Source organism: Phyllopteryx taeniolatus, chromosome 11 (assembly GCF_024500385.1).
Source record: "Phyllopteryx taeniolatus isolate TA_2022b chromosome 11, UOR_Ptae_1.2, whole genome shotgun sequence".
Classification (NCBI taxonomy): domain Eukaryota; kingdom Metazoa; phylum Chordata; class Actinopteri; order Syngnathiformes; family Syngnathidae; genus Phyllopteryx; species Phyllopteryx taeniolatus.
Window position 1 is genome coordinate 10,823,637 of NC_084512.1, and position 16,533 is coordinate 10,840,169.

The 16,533-nt window shown below is 39.6% G+C and overlaps 1 protein-coding gene across 10 annotated transcripts in view; it reads left to right on the top strand.

Moving 5' to 3' along the window:
* Positions 1 to 362: 362 nt before the first annotated feature.
* The window catches only part of lyst (lysosomal trafficking regulator), a 63,235-nt gene continuing 47,064 nt past the window's right edge, over positions 363 to 16,533 (top strand). For 6 of the 10 annotated variants that reach the window (XM_061789482.1, XM_061789483.1, XM_061789475.1 and 3 more), the window contains exons 1-2: positions 366 to 824; positions 16,051 to 16,139. In XM_061789482.1, the coding sequence (XP_061645466.1) occupies positions 744 to 824; positions 16,051 to 16,139 (170 nt within the window). In that variant the 5' untranslated portion in view covers positions 366 to 743. Of the gene's footprint in view, positions 825 to 16,050; positions 16,140 to 16,533 lie in introns of all 10 variants that reach the window. The other 4 variants (XM_061789476.1, XM_061789478.1, XM_061789477.1 and 1 more) reach the window with 2 other exon arrangements.

The following is a 16,533-nucleotide window of genomic DNA, read 5'->3' on the forward strand; positions in this document are numbered from 1 at the left end:
TGTAGTTATTAAGTCTCGTACACACACACACACATATATATATATATATATAAAATGGTTGGAAATATTCGCATTTTCTCTTGCACTCTAGCGTGGTCAAGCTCTTGAGGACATATAAGACATTGTCCAAGAAGAATTTTCAACCTAAAGGTTAAAAGGCCTTACTTATTATTCACCTATTCAAACATTAACTTTGTTTTAAGCAAATTGCCAATGAAGTTGGGTTTCATTTCGTACCTATTTGGGGTATAAATGTCAAACTTGAGAGGTAGACGTGTTCCAGGTAGGAATCTGAACTGCGGTTATTTTGAAAACGTGTCTGGAGCGGAAATGAGCAGCTGTAATGTTTGCAACTTTTCTCCCAACTCCTGTCACATCTCAGTTAGCATAGCTAACTAGCTAGCTAGTTGATACCCTCGTAACCGTGTTGTTTTGCTCATGCTGCGGTGTGTCGCCAGTTGCGGCTTCGGTGCAGGTGCAGGTGCGTCAGCATGCTGTGGTATGAACATGTTTGTCAGCTAAGTCTAAGTAACCAAGGGTCATGTGGAACCTCTGCAGATGCTGAATGAAAAAGTGGAGAGGTGGGGGGAAAGCTGCGCAGTGAAGCATGAATCTGCGATGAACGACTCTCGAGATCGTTTGGGGATTCGGTCGGCGCAAGTCGAAGAACTGGGAAGGTTATTTTGATTACTCCTGGCTTCCTCAGCATCCTGACTGGCGTTCTACGTGGAGGCGTGGACAAAATGGCCAGTCCACGGCAGAGTGACTTGTCCTTTGCGTGGGAAAAGTACATGGACTGTAGGCTTCAAGGTGCGGATCTGCAGGTAGGTGCTGCACACAACTCAGCTAATGTAAAATAGATCAGTATCATTGGTTGTGATGCTTACTTTTCATGTGAGTACTATCCGGGCCAGTTGACTGGAGTAAAGTTTACCAACATTGTGACGGTGCTTATTGCTTGGGCTACATAGGATTATTTACAAGAATATTCAGTTTCCTCCATACACGCCGTGTTAATGGAAATTAAATTAAGGAGATTGTATGGTTCTGATTGCAGTATTTTGTCTGGGTGTTTTTGTACTTCCACATAACAGCTGTTGGGCACAGATTAATTAAGAAAAGCATTTCCTCTAAGGCAGGTTTTTAAGGTGTATATCATCACCACCACCACATACATGTATTTAGTAATTGAAAAGAACACAGCTAGGGATAGATTGATTATCTGATATTCGGCATCTTGACGCATATCGGCATCTGCCCTTTCTTTAATTGAACAGCCGATAAGAAAACCATTTAAAACTGCGCAAACATCAGGGAGGAAATTTTCTGTTAACTTTATAAGAGATGCTGCTGTCCCTGGGAACTCCCTTTTTGTTTTTGTTTGAACTTAAATCAAAGGTAAGTGAAAGATTAACATTTCAGTTATATTGAAAATTTGGAAAACTTTCCATCCATTAATTTACGTACCGCTTACCCTCACTAGGGTCGCGGGCGTACTGTAGAAACATTTTATGAGATTTTTGTGTGTAAGTTTAACTTTATTAGACCTGAAAATCTAATATTTCTATTGTCTAAGATAAAAAAAATGTTTTTAAATTTAAAATACCTTTTAACATGTTGCAAAGCTGAAAAACTATTTAATAAACATGCCTAAAGGCAGTTGAACAAAGTGTTGGAATTTGTATTATTAAAAATTTTGATGCCAATATTTTCCCTTTTACTGCAAATGAATATCATTTCAGTTATTGGCCTACTACTACTAATAATAGATATCAGCCTTGAAAAAAACATCATCTTAGTCTATCGATAGGCACAACAGGCTTGAATTTATTAAAAACACACCTGAATTGAAAAGCATCCATTCATTTTATATACGGCTGTAGCGTATATGGGTTAAATACATTTTTTCATTAATTTAGGAGAAAAGAATAAGCCGGAAGTGACGCCTGCCTTACTTCCGGTTTAACGTAATTTTAAGTTTGTTAAAATCAAACTAATTTTATCTCGTAAAGGGGAACCACGTCACTTTTTATGTGGATAAAACTTTGGGAAAGTGACGAGAAACCTTTTTATCAGTCTCGTAATCTGAACGCTGCTACACTTTATTAAATTTTGAGTTCTAGATGACAGAGGTTTACTTAAACTCAGAACACACACAAAATACAACCAAGAGTAAAATTTTACCATATATTTAATGACATCTACAAGGGATCAAGAGAGAAACACACAAAGGGGTCTAACTAAAGAGACAAAATAACACTAAAAATGATAAAAGAAGGAAAATAGCCGTACGAAAAGGGAACTAGAATATCGTGTGTTGGACTAAAGTGGCAAACGCGAGCGTTTAACGCGTCCATAACGCGGACGAGAGAGAGAGCGAGAGGACAAAGTTGAGATTTTGTCTGAAGCTAATAATTTCCCTGAAATTATTAGGCACTATTATTGTACAGCCTGGCAAACGTTTGCCGTGTCTACTCACGACCGTACTCAGCTGGCCTCTGGGAGTGGTCTCTCTCGGAGCGTGTCTCGGGAAGCACGGAGGCAGATTTGGTTGAAGAAGGAAAAAATGTGAAAATGTTTCTCTCAGAGGAGAGAAAAAACATGAGAGAGAAAACACACGAACGCCAGGGTTATGTACCCCAAGGGCGTGTCGAAGATGGACGAAGAAGACTACACCCATCAGCTTGAATCTTGTCTACAAATTTGATATAAAGGGTTTTTAAATCATATATTAATATAAAATAACCACAACTTGGTACGCTCTTTACTCACAGGTCAAGCACATAGAAAGTTTATAGTTTAGTTTTGGCAGATCAACTGCTTACGATTCTAATCACATTTCATGCTGCTTGGAGTCAAATCAAGACAAACAATTATCAAAGTCTCACAGCTGCGTTTGTAAAGTTGACACACTGACACAGACATCAAGGCATACATTTGGAAAATTTATGCAGAGTTCGTGAAATATCAAAACAGACATTTATCCTTGGTTAAACATCAAATGAGAGTCCGCCCGGTTCGACTTTGCAGTTCCTCTCGACGCCTGCGGGTATCACCTTGTCCCAGCAATTGTTCCTATTCCCAGATAGTTGGTCCGGTAAAAACATCTGGCCTTTGATGCTTGGGAGTTCAGACTTCGAGGGTAGATGTTAATTAGTTTAGGGCCCAGGAGGGGTCTCCTTGGGGGCAGTGTCACAGCGGGGCTGCTTGGAAGAATGCAGTTTAGCAAGGTGGGGGTTCTGGCAACTGGGTCAGAGTCAGGTTTATACTGATTGCAGTTGTAGGTGAACTGTAGAGGTGGCAGGCTACACGCTTGACTGGTCGCCACTTTATCGCAGTGCATGTATACACAAGCACCCATCCACACTCCTATTCACACCTGGACAATTTAGTCTTTAATTAACAAAATCATGGCTGCAACCAAGATTCGAATCCCAAACTTCAGAACTGTGAGGCAGACTTGCTTATCACTTAGGCCATCAGAAAGTATATTGGTGTAAAATGATCAATAAAATTCTGTGCAACATTTTAATCAGAAAATCTGTTTTACATTTTTTCCCCCCCCCAGTTTAAAACCATTCTCGGGTGTCTTTAATAAAAGGTCCTTGACACCTTTTGTTTAAAATACACAAAGGATAAAGAATTACAGCGACTTAGTGACTTAACATCCACTTGTATTGCTCCACATGAAAGTATTCGGTTTTTGGAGGGCAGGTCAGTTCTGTTGCATGCAAATGGAAAACTGTTCACCCGCTCCCTATTCTACGGGGCCAATGGGCTTTTGTTACCATAGGTGATTGGCTCCTTGTTCTCAAACAAGCCAAAGTCTGAAAAGTAAAGCAAGTAGGGAAAAAGTAGATAAAGACAGACTTGTGGAGGCAGCCTCTCAACACCAAGCTGCTGAATGACGGTTGTCAATTCGTCGTTTTGGCACATTACAACACAGCCCCCACATCAACAGCTTCCGAGTGTATGCCTGTATTAATAGTTTAAACCATAAATATACCAAATTCCATGATCCCAAAACACTTCAATAGTGTTCCAAATGCTTACAAACATCTTCAAACATTGCTGTACCCTTAAAAATACAGTAAACTGCTTACAGCTAGTTTTCAGCTATGTACCTATTCAGTCTTGAAATAGTGCGCTGCGTGCCAGACCTGTTTTCAACTTCTTCCTGACAGAAACTTATGTTCTTGTTTTTCTTGTTGCTATTATGTGTAGCTGGAGTTCTGTGCTTGCACTCAACATTAACTTATGACAGAGATATAATTTAAAACTCTGAAAAATATACCTTGAGCGACTTTATTTGTATACAAGTACATTTTCCATAATGTGTCCCCTGTATTACAATTTTTCAGTCTACTTCTGTCTCAACTTTGGTTCATATTTTGCCTCTGCTTTTTCACAATGAGTGAGCACAGTTACTAAATGTAAATTCTACAATTTTAACCAGGACCGACGAAAAATAGGGCTTTGGTCTTATAACAAATCACAGGAGCTGAACCAATTTAAATTGCGAATTAGAGGATAGTGTGTCTTGCCATTTATTAGTTGCAGTATGTAATCTTGTGATTGAAGGCCAGATTGAAGTCATGCAGCTCTTGTCAAGAAAGACAAAAACAAACTGCTTCTCCATTTGATTCGGGACATGCCTCCAATCTTCGACAGTTGGTCCCTGAGATGTCTTAAGTCTGACACGGAGTTACCGAGCTCAGGTCGAGGCAGGTGCCTTCAACCCTGAGTAGAGGAGATTGCTTCTTAAATTGGTCAACATGCTGCATCTCTTTCATTTGCCCTCCTACTGTCAGCCTTTTAGCAGCAGTCTGATCAGGAGACTTGCATTAGAACATGGATAATCTAATTTCACCAATATTTTAATCCATTATCTTTTTCTTTCTCTCTTTTTACCTATCCATTCCCTCCCTGAAGCTAAAAAACAAACAAAAATGAATGATAATGGAGCACTTTTAATTATTATTTAACGTTAAAACCTGTATCTTCCAGAAAGGGTGTGAATATAAAGGCAGGAATTTGAGCAGTGGACAAATTTGCACCACATGCATCCCTTTCCCCCAAACATGGGAATCCTCATATCCATACATAGAGAAGTTGTGGCTGCAAACACTTATGCGGCACCAATTCTGGGTGGCAGTGGTTACTGTTGTAGTTGGGCTAACATGCAGCCAACCTCTCGCCAGTGCAGTGAAGTACTCAGCCCATCCCGCACCCAATTTTGGCAATCCCCCAGGACACAAAAGCCAGGGATTACCAGAACCCCAGCACAGAGAAAGCGCTCCATTCATTTGAACGTACCCAGTGTGTACATACGTTCACATACATGCTGGGCACAAGCTTCGCTTTTTCATCCACAGGCACATTATACTTTACGAATATTGTTAATTATTGATGTAAAACAATATTTGATGCTTTATATACTATTTGTATGGCTTAAGGTGGTGCGTCTCGCTAAACCCGGTATGTGTTTTCTCCGTGAGGGAAAGCTTATTTGCGTTTATATTGGTTCTAAGTTGTGACGTTAAGACAGCAATTCAAATTTTGATCTGCGGCAAAACCAGTGGCAGACTGATCGGCCATTCATGAAAACAGTCGCCAAACCACGCACACAGCGCGACAGTTCAGTCGGGTTCGGCGGCATTGCTTGGTGTGTGGCAGCCTTTAGACGCCATGAGTCGCCGCACTTAAAGAAACGGCGACATCTGTTGGCAAATCAGATGACAGTGACGCCACAGCTCCCCTCGGCCTGCCGCCCGGCCAGTGATGTGGAAAAGCGACCACATGGCAGAACCGGGCTGGTTGGGGGTAGAACCCATACTATGGAAAAGGGGCATGAGAAAGTTGGCGTGGCTACGACGTCACGCTTTGACAACAGACACATGGCTTTAATGGTTTTAAATTGTTGAACATTTAAAGTGTTCATTGACAAAGGATCGTGAGGAAAAAAGTTTCAAAGCTTACCAAATATCAGGAGATATCAAGGGGGGTCGGGGGGGTCAAGCAAATTTCGTTTTGAATAATGTCATTGCATATTGCCCAGCCCTTGTGAATGTTTTTAATTGGTATTTGCAGAACTTCAGATGGGGAAGGGGTCGACGAGGGGGATGTCTTTATTTATACAAACTCCACTATGAAATATTAGTGAATGTTACCGGTATATTTAATACTATTGTTCTATTTCCATTCTTTCCATTGGGAAAAATAGATTCTAAATACAAACACATCAGAGTCCCACTAGTGTCCAAGAACAGATTGTCTGACTGTAGTGGAAGCATCCTCTACCTTTCTAGCCATGCTATTTTTTTTAATGAAGCTTTGTGATGTGACAACTTTCTCTGATCCTCCTTTCCTGTTCTTTGGTTTAACAATTTGCTGTCTGCGATGCCAAGGGCGTTACATAAGTGTTCACTACATCATTTTTGTCCTACTTCACTGTTATTAGTAATAGAACACAAAGTATTGGGAAATTTGTTTCAAAAGATCTTCCCTTCTAGGACCTTGTCATTTTGTTTGTGCTGTTGCATTTTTGTTTTGTGTAGTTAAGCAAGTAATCAAGACTTGAAAGTAGTTAGTATCTTAACTGACTACTGACTCTCTCTGTTTTCACTGTGGCTTTAATACCCAGCTCAGATAAAAGGAGGAATAGCATGAAAATGATGTCTTTGGTCCCAAATAATCAAAGGGAAGGTCCAATGAGTGTCGATACACCACAATAATTTTGTGCATTTGCTGTTCGCACCCATTGTCCCTGTGACAATGCATTCATTGGACTTTGACACTATGATAACAAACTATTGTTTTAGCCCCAGAATCTTCTGATTCAAGGCTTTCTTGTAGAGTCTTCTTGAGCTTAAAGTAGCATCAAATCGTGTGCTTAGGCAAACGGCCTCTGGTGGAGCTGAATGAATGTGTGAAGGCTGCTTTTCGTATCCACGTCTCGCTGAATTTTGATTAGCAGAATCGTTTTAGTGGAATGATTCTCTGGCCTGTGGCCAAGAATGAGTGGTCTATATTGCATGTAGATTGTAGCATTTATTTTGAGTCAAGAGGATGTTTCAAAAGACCAAAGGAGGGTGTTTGCGGCGCCTAATTTTCAGGCATACTTGGGAACTAAAGCTCAGTTCTCTACTTGCTCTACATCAAATTGTCTCATTAACTGGTAGAACAACACTTTTTGTACTAAAATGGAAGACACACATGTTGCAGATCACCTTTTTCTGGTAAATATTACTTGCAATCAGTCTCAAATACATACACACATCATCATTTTACACTTGAGACTATGTGAGTCCCATGATGCACATGCAAACAATGAGTCCCAACCTGGGACCAATGAGTCCCTAGAACTTATCATCACGGAATACAGATACTGTAATCCAATGCTATATCACGGGCTATATTGCAGATTTTTATTACAGGTGTTACTCTCTTTTTGGATACTATTTGTACAATATTTTTGTGTTATCCATTGCTCTTGTTCTCTCTCAGTATATTTACTGTATGTGTGTGTAATTTGTAAAATAAGGTGGAATAACTAAACATCCATCTAGAACAAAATAATTTGAAAAAAAATAGTATAAAAGCTTGAATTATTCCTGGAAAAGATTGCTACCCGGACATTATTTATCCAATTAGTCCAAATTTAGAGTAAATGTGCTCTGTTTATACAACCCCAATGAAGTTGGGACGTTGTGTTAAACATAACATAAATAAAAACAGAATACAATGATTTGCAAATCATGTTTGACCTATATTTAATTGAATACACTACAAAGACATTTAATGTTCAAACTGATAAACTTTATTGTTTTTAGCAAATAATCATTAACTTAGAATTTTATGGCTGCAACATGTTCCAAAAAAGCTGGGACAGGTGGCAAAAAAGACTGAGAAAGTTGAGGAATGCTCATCAAACACCTGTTTGGAACATCCCACAGGTGAACAGGCTAATTGGGAACAGGTGGGTGCCATGGTTGGGTATAAAAGGAGCTTCCCCGAATTGCTCAGTCATTCACAAGCAGAGATGGGGCGTGAGAAAATAGTCGAACAGTTTAAGGCCAATGTTCCTCAACGTACAATTGCAAGGAATTTAGGGATTTCATCATCTACGGTCCATAATATCATCAAAAGGTTCAGAGAATCTGGAGAAATCACTGCATGTAAGCGGCAAGGCCGAAAACCAACATTGATTGCCCATGACCTTCGATCCCTCAGGCGGCACTGCATCAAAAACCGACATCAATGTGTAAAGGATATCACCGCGTGGGCTCAGGAACACTTCAGAAAACCAATGTCAGTAAATACAGTTCAGTGCTACATCCATAAGTGCAACTTGAAATTCTACTATGCAAAGCAAAAGCCATTTATCAACAACACCCAGAAACGCCGCCGGCTTCTCTGGGCCCAAGCTCATCTAAGATGGACTGATCTGTTCTGTGGTTCGACGAGTCCAAATTTCAAATTGTTTTTGGAAATTGTGGACGTCGTGTCCTCTGAGCCAAAGAGAAAAAGAACCATCTGGACTGTTATGGATGCAAAGTTCAAAAGCCAGCATCTGTGATGGTATTGGGCTTTGTTAGTGCCAATGCCATGGGTAACTTACACATCTGTGGAGGCACCATTAATGCTGAAAGGTACATACAGGTTTTGGAGAAATATATGCTGCCATCCAAGCAACGTCTTTTTCATGGACGCCCCTGCTTATTTCAGCACGACAATGCCAAACCACATTCTGCATGTGTTACAACAGCGTGGCTTCGTATTAAGAGTGCGGGTACTAGACTGGCCTGCCTGCAGTCCAGAACTGTCTCCCATTGAAAATGTGTGGCGCATTATGAAGCGTAAAATACGACAACGGAGACCCCGGACTGTTGAACAGCTGAAGCTGTACATCAAGCAAGAATGGGAAAGAATCCCACCTACAAAGCTTCAACAATTAGTGTCCTCAGTTCCCAAACATTTATTGAATGTTGTTAAAAGAAAAGGTGATGTAACACAGTGGTAAACATGACCCTGTCCCAGCTTTTTGGGAACGTGTTGCAACCATAAAATTCTAAGGTAATGATTATTTGCTGAACGCTGCGTGTGATGTCGTCCATTCTCGATGCTGATTGGCTGTCACGATGCGAATGTGGCTTATAGCTCAGCTCTCCCAGCTACAAGCGAACAGGCGAAGGCGACAAATTTTCGTGTGACTGCCCCACTCGCGCTGCATCATACGCGCCACTCGGCACGGATTCGCGTCTCTCTGCGCGAACTACATTGACTTTCTATGTAATCACGCCGCATGAAACACCCAAAATGCATCTGGTGAGATAAGTATAATGAACATTGACATTGTAATGTCAAACAATAAATAAAATATCTTAGATAAACAAAGTATAAATAAAACAGACTCAGGCTCTGTTCCCAAAAATTGCACTTCTACAAATGTTAAAATTCAGCACAGATGTATAAACAGTCATTAATGCCTTAACAGGCAATATACTGCCAATCAAGTTTCCAGTTGGTAAAGAAAACATGAGCAAGATTAATGACAACACAAGTAGATCAAAGTAACCTGTATTGAGTCAGGATGTATGCTACTTTATAAAAGTCTCCAGCCTTCCTTTAAACGCTGCTTTGTCAACATGTTCAATGGCTACATCTCTTTCCAATAGTAACGCTATAATGTATATAATGTGAGCATAAATGCGCCATATTCACGTTTGTATTTGCATTTTTGGGCAAAGGGTTCCATAATTGCAAGCTGATGGGAAACGAGATGTCCCACCGTGTTTTTTTTTGTTCCCAGCTGAAGAAATTGGGTGGGATGGATGTGTTTAAAATTGATTGTCACTTTGAGGTTTTAAGTTGTGTTGTCTTTGCCGCAACTTAATACACATTTGACATACCAGCTCGTTGGTGTTAGCGGGCTGGCCACGTTCGTCTGGCTTGAATCCAAACTGTTCCCACATCGTCGCGGTGGCATTAGGCTTTGGAACTAATTCCATTAACTGTGCAGCTACTGTTTCGCCGTCAGAAAACTTAGCTTTTGTGTACCCTAGCGCCCGCATTGTCATAGGCATGCGCGCGCGCACACACACAGACCCGCACACAGACACGCGCACAGCCAGACAGAGGGTCCCTGCTCTTCACTGTGTCTGATTAGTTTAGCAACCACGATGAAACCCATCGTGTCTGCTTTCAAGTTTCACATTCTATTAGAGACACTCTATCATCTCATCTATTCATCTATTAGAGATAATCTATCTCAGAACAATCAAGCAGATAAATCTTAAGAAGAAACGCCTCACACGTAAGTTGATGAAAGTTATCTATTGGTCTCACTTGCAAATTTTATCATGCAGCTATGTAGAATAGGACATTTCTTATCTTCTTCGATGAAACTGACAGTAAGTGGACTTTATAAAATATGAAAATAAAGGAACCAAACCCGAAAGTGCTTATTGCCGGTATATCCCCGCTTGTGCAAGAATGTTTTCTTTGTTTTAAAATTTTATATATATATACACACAATCCATCAGGTTAAATATCAGCACAAATCAGCAAAATGATAAAATTATGCTACATCTGAAGCCACCCAGGAAAAATTATAAAAAATTATAGGGAAAACGGTTCAGCAGCTGAAACCATCAACGAGCTGTCTTGAGTCAACACCATCTGACTTTTTCAAAGCTAATAATGCAGCAAATAATCAATTGTTCACTTCAGTCAGGCGAGTTTCCTACAGCTCTTAAAATAGCTGCCATTAAGTCTCTGCTAAAAAAAAAAAAAAAAAAAAAAGAACGCTGGACGCTTCCATGTTAGCAAGCAATAGACCCATCTCAAATCTCCCTTTTGTAACCAAGATTGTTGAGAAAGTTATTTTTTAATCAACTCAGCAATTTCTTTAACTTAAATGGACTTTTTGACAAATTCTAATCAGGTTTCCGAACTCATCACAGTACAAATTCTGCTCTTATCAAAGTGCTAAATGATATAAGGTTGAATACTGACTCGGGAAAGGTGTTAATTCTGGTCTTGAACCTCAGTGCGGTTTTTGATACAGTAGATCATAATATACTGCTGAACAGATTGTAAGGGGGAGGACTAAATGGAACAGTCCTTAAGTGGTGCAGGTCCTACCTTGAGGAAAGGAGTTATTTTGTAACAATTGGAGTCTCATTGAATGGCAATGACTTATGGGGTCCCTCAAGGGTCAGTTCTTGAACCCATCCTGGTCAGCCTGTTTATGCTACCCTTGGGTCAAATTCATCAGAACTTAAATTTTGACTATCATAGCTATGCAGATGACACACAGTTATATCTAGCAGTGTTTCCAGATGACTACAGTTCTATTGAGGTGTTGTGTCACTGTCTAAAACAGATCAATAGAGTTTATTTTAGTCTTCAAACCAACGTAAGACCCGATGACAGAAAAAAAAGCTTAACATTGGGTTAATACTTCACCGTAGCAACTTTACATCACAATGAATTGGGACAAAATTCACATAAACGTCTCACAGTACCACAAACACTTACCTCATTGGTGGGTAAGGAAAGGAATCGTTTTATAGCATTTGGTTCCATCCATTAAAAATAAATAAAAAAATCACCGGTGCTGTATGAAGTTATTTTTCGTGTCAAAATGGCGAGTTCCGGTGTGTACCCTTCAAAATAAATGGCTACAAGCTTAAAACAGGAAGTCAAGTTAAAACTTGCACACATAACACGTAAACATTTAACGTGATAAAACAGTCCCAAATAATTTTAACTGGTACATTTAACTTTTAGCTGAAACATTCAATAATGAATATTAAGTCAATTGGGTTGGTTCCACACACACTGCCTTTTAGTTCATAGGTTTGATATTGATACTGGTAATAAAGAACCCAGGGTCAAATGTTCATTTTAGTCTATGCTGCGGGCTGCTAAGAAAATGTATGTTCATAATTTGGACACCCTTTATTTAAACTCCTAAAAGAATCGGAATCGAGAATTGTTTGGAACCGTAATCGAAATAAGAAACCGAAATCGGGACCGGAATCGCTCAAATTCAAATGATCCCCAACCCTAGTGCCTGCTCACTGAGGGTAAATCTAGTCCTGTAGTCTACACATGAAAAATGTGAAATCAAGACTCTGACCATTCTGTCTTGTGATCACCACAATCCAACAAATAAGGATTGATTGTCATCCTTTGACTGTGATGATTTTTAGTATGTTCTTTGTGACACTGGTTACCAAACCATAGCAAAGTCACTTTCTTGTTCTGGCTTGACCGCAGGACTTTTTTCACATCTGCTTTCATTGTCCCTCATAGTTTCAACCAAAACCCCCACTTGCTGCTTCTAACAATCGCCTGAATAGTTGAATTATTTATCTCTTCGTCGTTGGCTTGAGGCAGAGTCTGATTACTGTCGTGTCTCTGTTTTTTCCACCTGGGAGCATGTTTTGACAAGTCTTAAAAACGCACTGTGTAACATGTAGTCTCTGCTTTTATGTTGTTATGTTTTACTCAACAATTGGTGTTGATGAGAGGCATTGCTCTTCATGCGCTTACTGTACAATATTTTTTTTGTTGAACAATTTGGCATCCCAAGGGGTCAGCGTGAAGGTGCTCTGTTGATGGAATCATGGACAACAGCATTTGTTACTCTAGCTTTTATTCAACAGAAAAGATTCTGTGCAGCGTTAGTCTTTATCTTTGATTTACTGGAAGACAACAGCAGACCGCAGCCTTCTCTGGAGTTTAACTGCAATCCACTTGTTGATATGATTGTACACTACTTAAACATTTGTGGTTGATGATGTGGACTCATGCAGAAAGCCCTGTTATTAGATCCAGTTTAATAAAGAAAATAAATGTTTTCATCCAAAATGCCTTCCAATGTCTTTTAGTGGGAAATCCTGAACATTTTAATTTCTTGCAAAGTTTTTGAGCGTAGATAACGGACAAGCATGCTTTATTAAAATAGCCCCTTGACATTTTACCTCCATGCACTCATCTGTGACTCATATCTTGCAAGGAAATGCAGAACGTTAGGGGCTCCTCATGATGCTCATCACCGAAATGTCAAATTAGATCAGTAGGAATCTCAAACTGGAAGAACGGAGAAAAAAAAAAAAAAAACATTACATAACCAACACTCCCTCATCCCCTCTCACGAGGAAAGGATCACATCCTTTTCACCGCCTCACTGCCAAGTTGTATACCGCTTCACAAGAGAGTCTGGAGCAGCCTGAGTGACTCAGCCACCAGACTCCCATGACTTGGCCTCCCGTGATCACCCGCGTAAAGAAGCAGGTCACAGTGGATGCTCAGCAGGGCTAAATCCCCAGGACCTTAATGCAAAGTAATACTGTAGTGTAAAATTGTAGTATAGCATTTCTATAAATTCTGTGGTATTTTCTGATCAAATATGATTGCCCAAACACACACACACACACATTATAATTAATATAAACACTGTATTTTAATCTTCCAGCAAGTCATCAATTCAAATGTAAATTGGACAATACAAACACAGGTTCAAAAGTCAACACAGTTTTGTTTATTTTCAAAAGGTGTTCTCTTCATTTCCAACTGATAATTTCCCAAGCTGTATGAACACTTTGGTAATCGCTCAGTTATCAAATCAGCTCGGCTGGCTGGTGCACAGAGGATTGTAAAATTGGATTAAAGCCACCAGAGGGGAAAAAAAGCAACCTCTGCCTAGAAATCAGCGTTATCTTGCACCAATTATTTTCCTTTTCCCATTTTAGGAACATGGGCAGAACCACTGCACTGATGATAGACTGAGTGCACAAGTGCAGTGATGCTCCAGAGCTTTTTTTACTTACCTGATTACACTTTTCTCAGCTTTTATTTCCTGTCAGCCATGTCTTCGCTTTCTCTGCTCTCATATATTTCTTTCATGTTTTGTGCTTTGTTTTAAGCTCTGTCGTCTCCTGTCTGTCTCATCCTCCACATATCTTTCTTTTGCTCTTCCCAAACCATTTGTTGGCGCGTGTGTGTGTGTCTGTGTGTGTGTTTGAGTACACGATGTAGACCAGCCCCCTGGTGCAGTGACACCATTCCACGTAGCCAGCCACCACATATGGGTGAAATGGTCTCACCCGCTACCCCTGCTTGTCCATGGTGAGTGTGGTCTGCATCTTCATTTATCTGGCACTGATGATGTATGCATATTTAGCTTGGCAGGCACAAAGAAAATGTTCTTTTTAAATCATATCCGTAATGACAAATCACATGAAAACAAGAGTTGCTTTTACCATTGCGATACAGGAAGTAAGTTGACACAGATTCCTTTGCGGAAATCAGTTTCACAAGTATTTCTCGCTTACTTGGAAACAAGACACAGTTGTTTGACAATTTTGTCACCCCACATTTGGATGAGAAAACCTGGAACCAACCATGGAAGACCCGAAGGAGAAGGCATATGCAAACATGTATACAGTATACACTAGGCTTTACACGATCAGGATTTTTGAGGCCAATCACCGATCAACGAGTTTAAAAAAACGATAACCAATCACCGATCCGATCACAAGATGGAGCAATGTGTCTATTTAAATGACCTGTTCATTCATTTACTGTATATACTTGTGGTCTTACTTGCTCAAAAAATATATTTACAATAAATAATGTACCTTTTTCATCTATTTCTGCCAGTGAGGCATAGTGACAGACAGAACAAATGAATGGTCTTCTATTGGATGGCAGGAAGTACATACAGTAATGTATAATGTTTCCACTTTTTTTGACATTTTTGTTTGTTGGTGTGCCGTGAGATTTTTTGATTGTAAAATATGTTCCTTGGCTCCATCAAGGTTGGAAATCACTGCTCTAGTCAGATTGTGTATTCTAATCAGTCAGATCAAACCAACATTACAACATGACAGAAATAATGGGTGCTAACTTACTGTAATTAAATTACTTTATTGTAATTAAATGACTTCACCCACACCGAAACTTTAGAGACCCAGAAAAGCCGGCGGCGTTTCTGGGTGTTGTTGATAAATGGCTTTTGCTTTGCATAGTAGAGTTTCAAGTTGCAGTTACGGATGTAGCGCCGAATTGTATTTATTCCTGAGCCCATGTGGTGATATCCTTTACACATTGATGTCAGTTTTTGATGCAGTGCCGCCTGAGGGATCGAAGGTCACGGGCATTCAATGTTGGTTTTCGGCCTTGCCGCTAACATGCAGAGTGATTCCTCCAGATTCTCTGAACCTTTTGATGATATTATGGACCGTAGATGAGGAAATCCCTAAATTCCTTGCAATTGTACGTTGAGGAACATTGTCCTTAAACTGTTCAACTATTTTCTCACGCACTTGTTCACAAAGAGGTGAACCTTGCCCCATCTTTGCTTGTGAATGACTGAGCAATTCAGGGAAGCTCCTTTTATACCCAATCATGGCACCCACCTGTTCACAAGTGGGATGTTCCAAACAGGTGTTTGATGAGAATTGCTCAACTTTCTCAGTCTTTTTTGCCACCTGTCCCAGCTGTTTTGGAATGTGTTGCAGCCATAAAATTCCAAGTTAATGATTATTTGCTAAAAACAATAATGTTTATCAGTTTGAACATTAAATATCTTGTCTTTGTAGTGTATTCAATTAAATATAGGTTGATCATGATTTGCAAATCATTGCATTCTGTTTTTATTTGTTTAACACAACGTCCCAACTTCATTGGAATTAGGGTTGTATGTTTAACACAATGTCCCAACTTCATTGGAATTGGGGTTGTACATTATCTGTTATTTTTACTTTCCCGTTCTTGAAAATATTTTTTTAAAAATTCAATCGCGTTGTAAAGGTTATAGGTCATATAAAAAAATGGAAAATGTTTTGAAATGATTTATCCTGGTATTTTTTTCATCACAAAAACCTAGCATTTGAACAAGTGTGCAGACTTTTTACATACACTACTCTAATGGCCATTGTGATTTGGTAGTATAATTAAAGACTCAACTTTTCAATGCTGTCAAGAAAAGGATTGGTTTAAATCACGATACTCCTGATTTCTTATGTTTCTCATCAGGTCAGCCTCCAAAGTCTAGAGAATTTCCTCTGTCTCTTCCACTATGTGCAGCATCACCCTCATCACACCAAAGACGCCCTGAAATTCTGGTAGGTGCCACTATTAGCCCCTAGTTACAAGGTTATGTGTGCTTTGCTATAAAAATGTCACGCTTGATGAAGTATGGACCTTTTTTTGTTATTCCTGTCCTCATTTAATACAGGTACTATGTACTTGAACAGAGTTTTAAGTCACTGTAAGGCTGGGTAACTGTACAGTGTGCAAGTGCAGCAGTTCAGTGTGTCACAGATCAATGCCTTGGTTACAAGAGATTTGGAGTACAATTATAAAGTTCATTAATCAGGCACAATTGTAAACATCGCTTTGCATTGCTGGCTATTAATTTCTGTTTGCTGGTGCCCAACAGTAAATAGAGAACCTTTACTGTTCCAGACTATATGTGCAGAATTTCCTTTGAAGTTCAAATTTATATTGTGAATGACG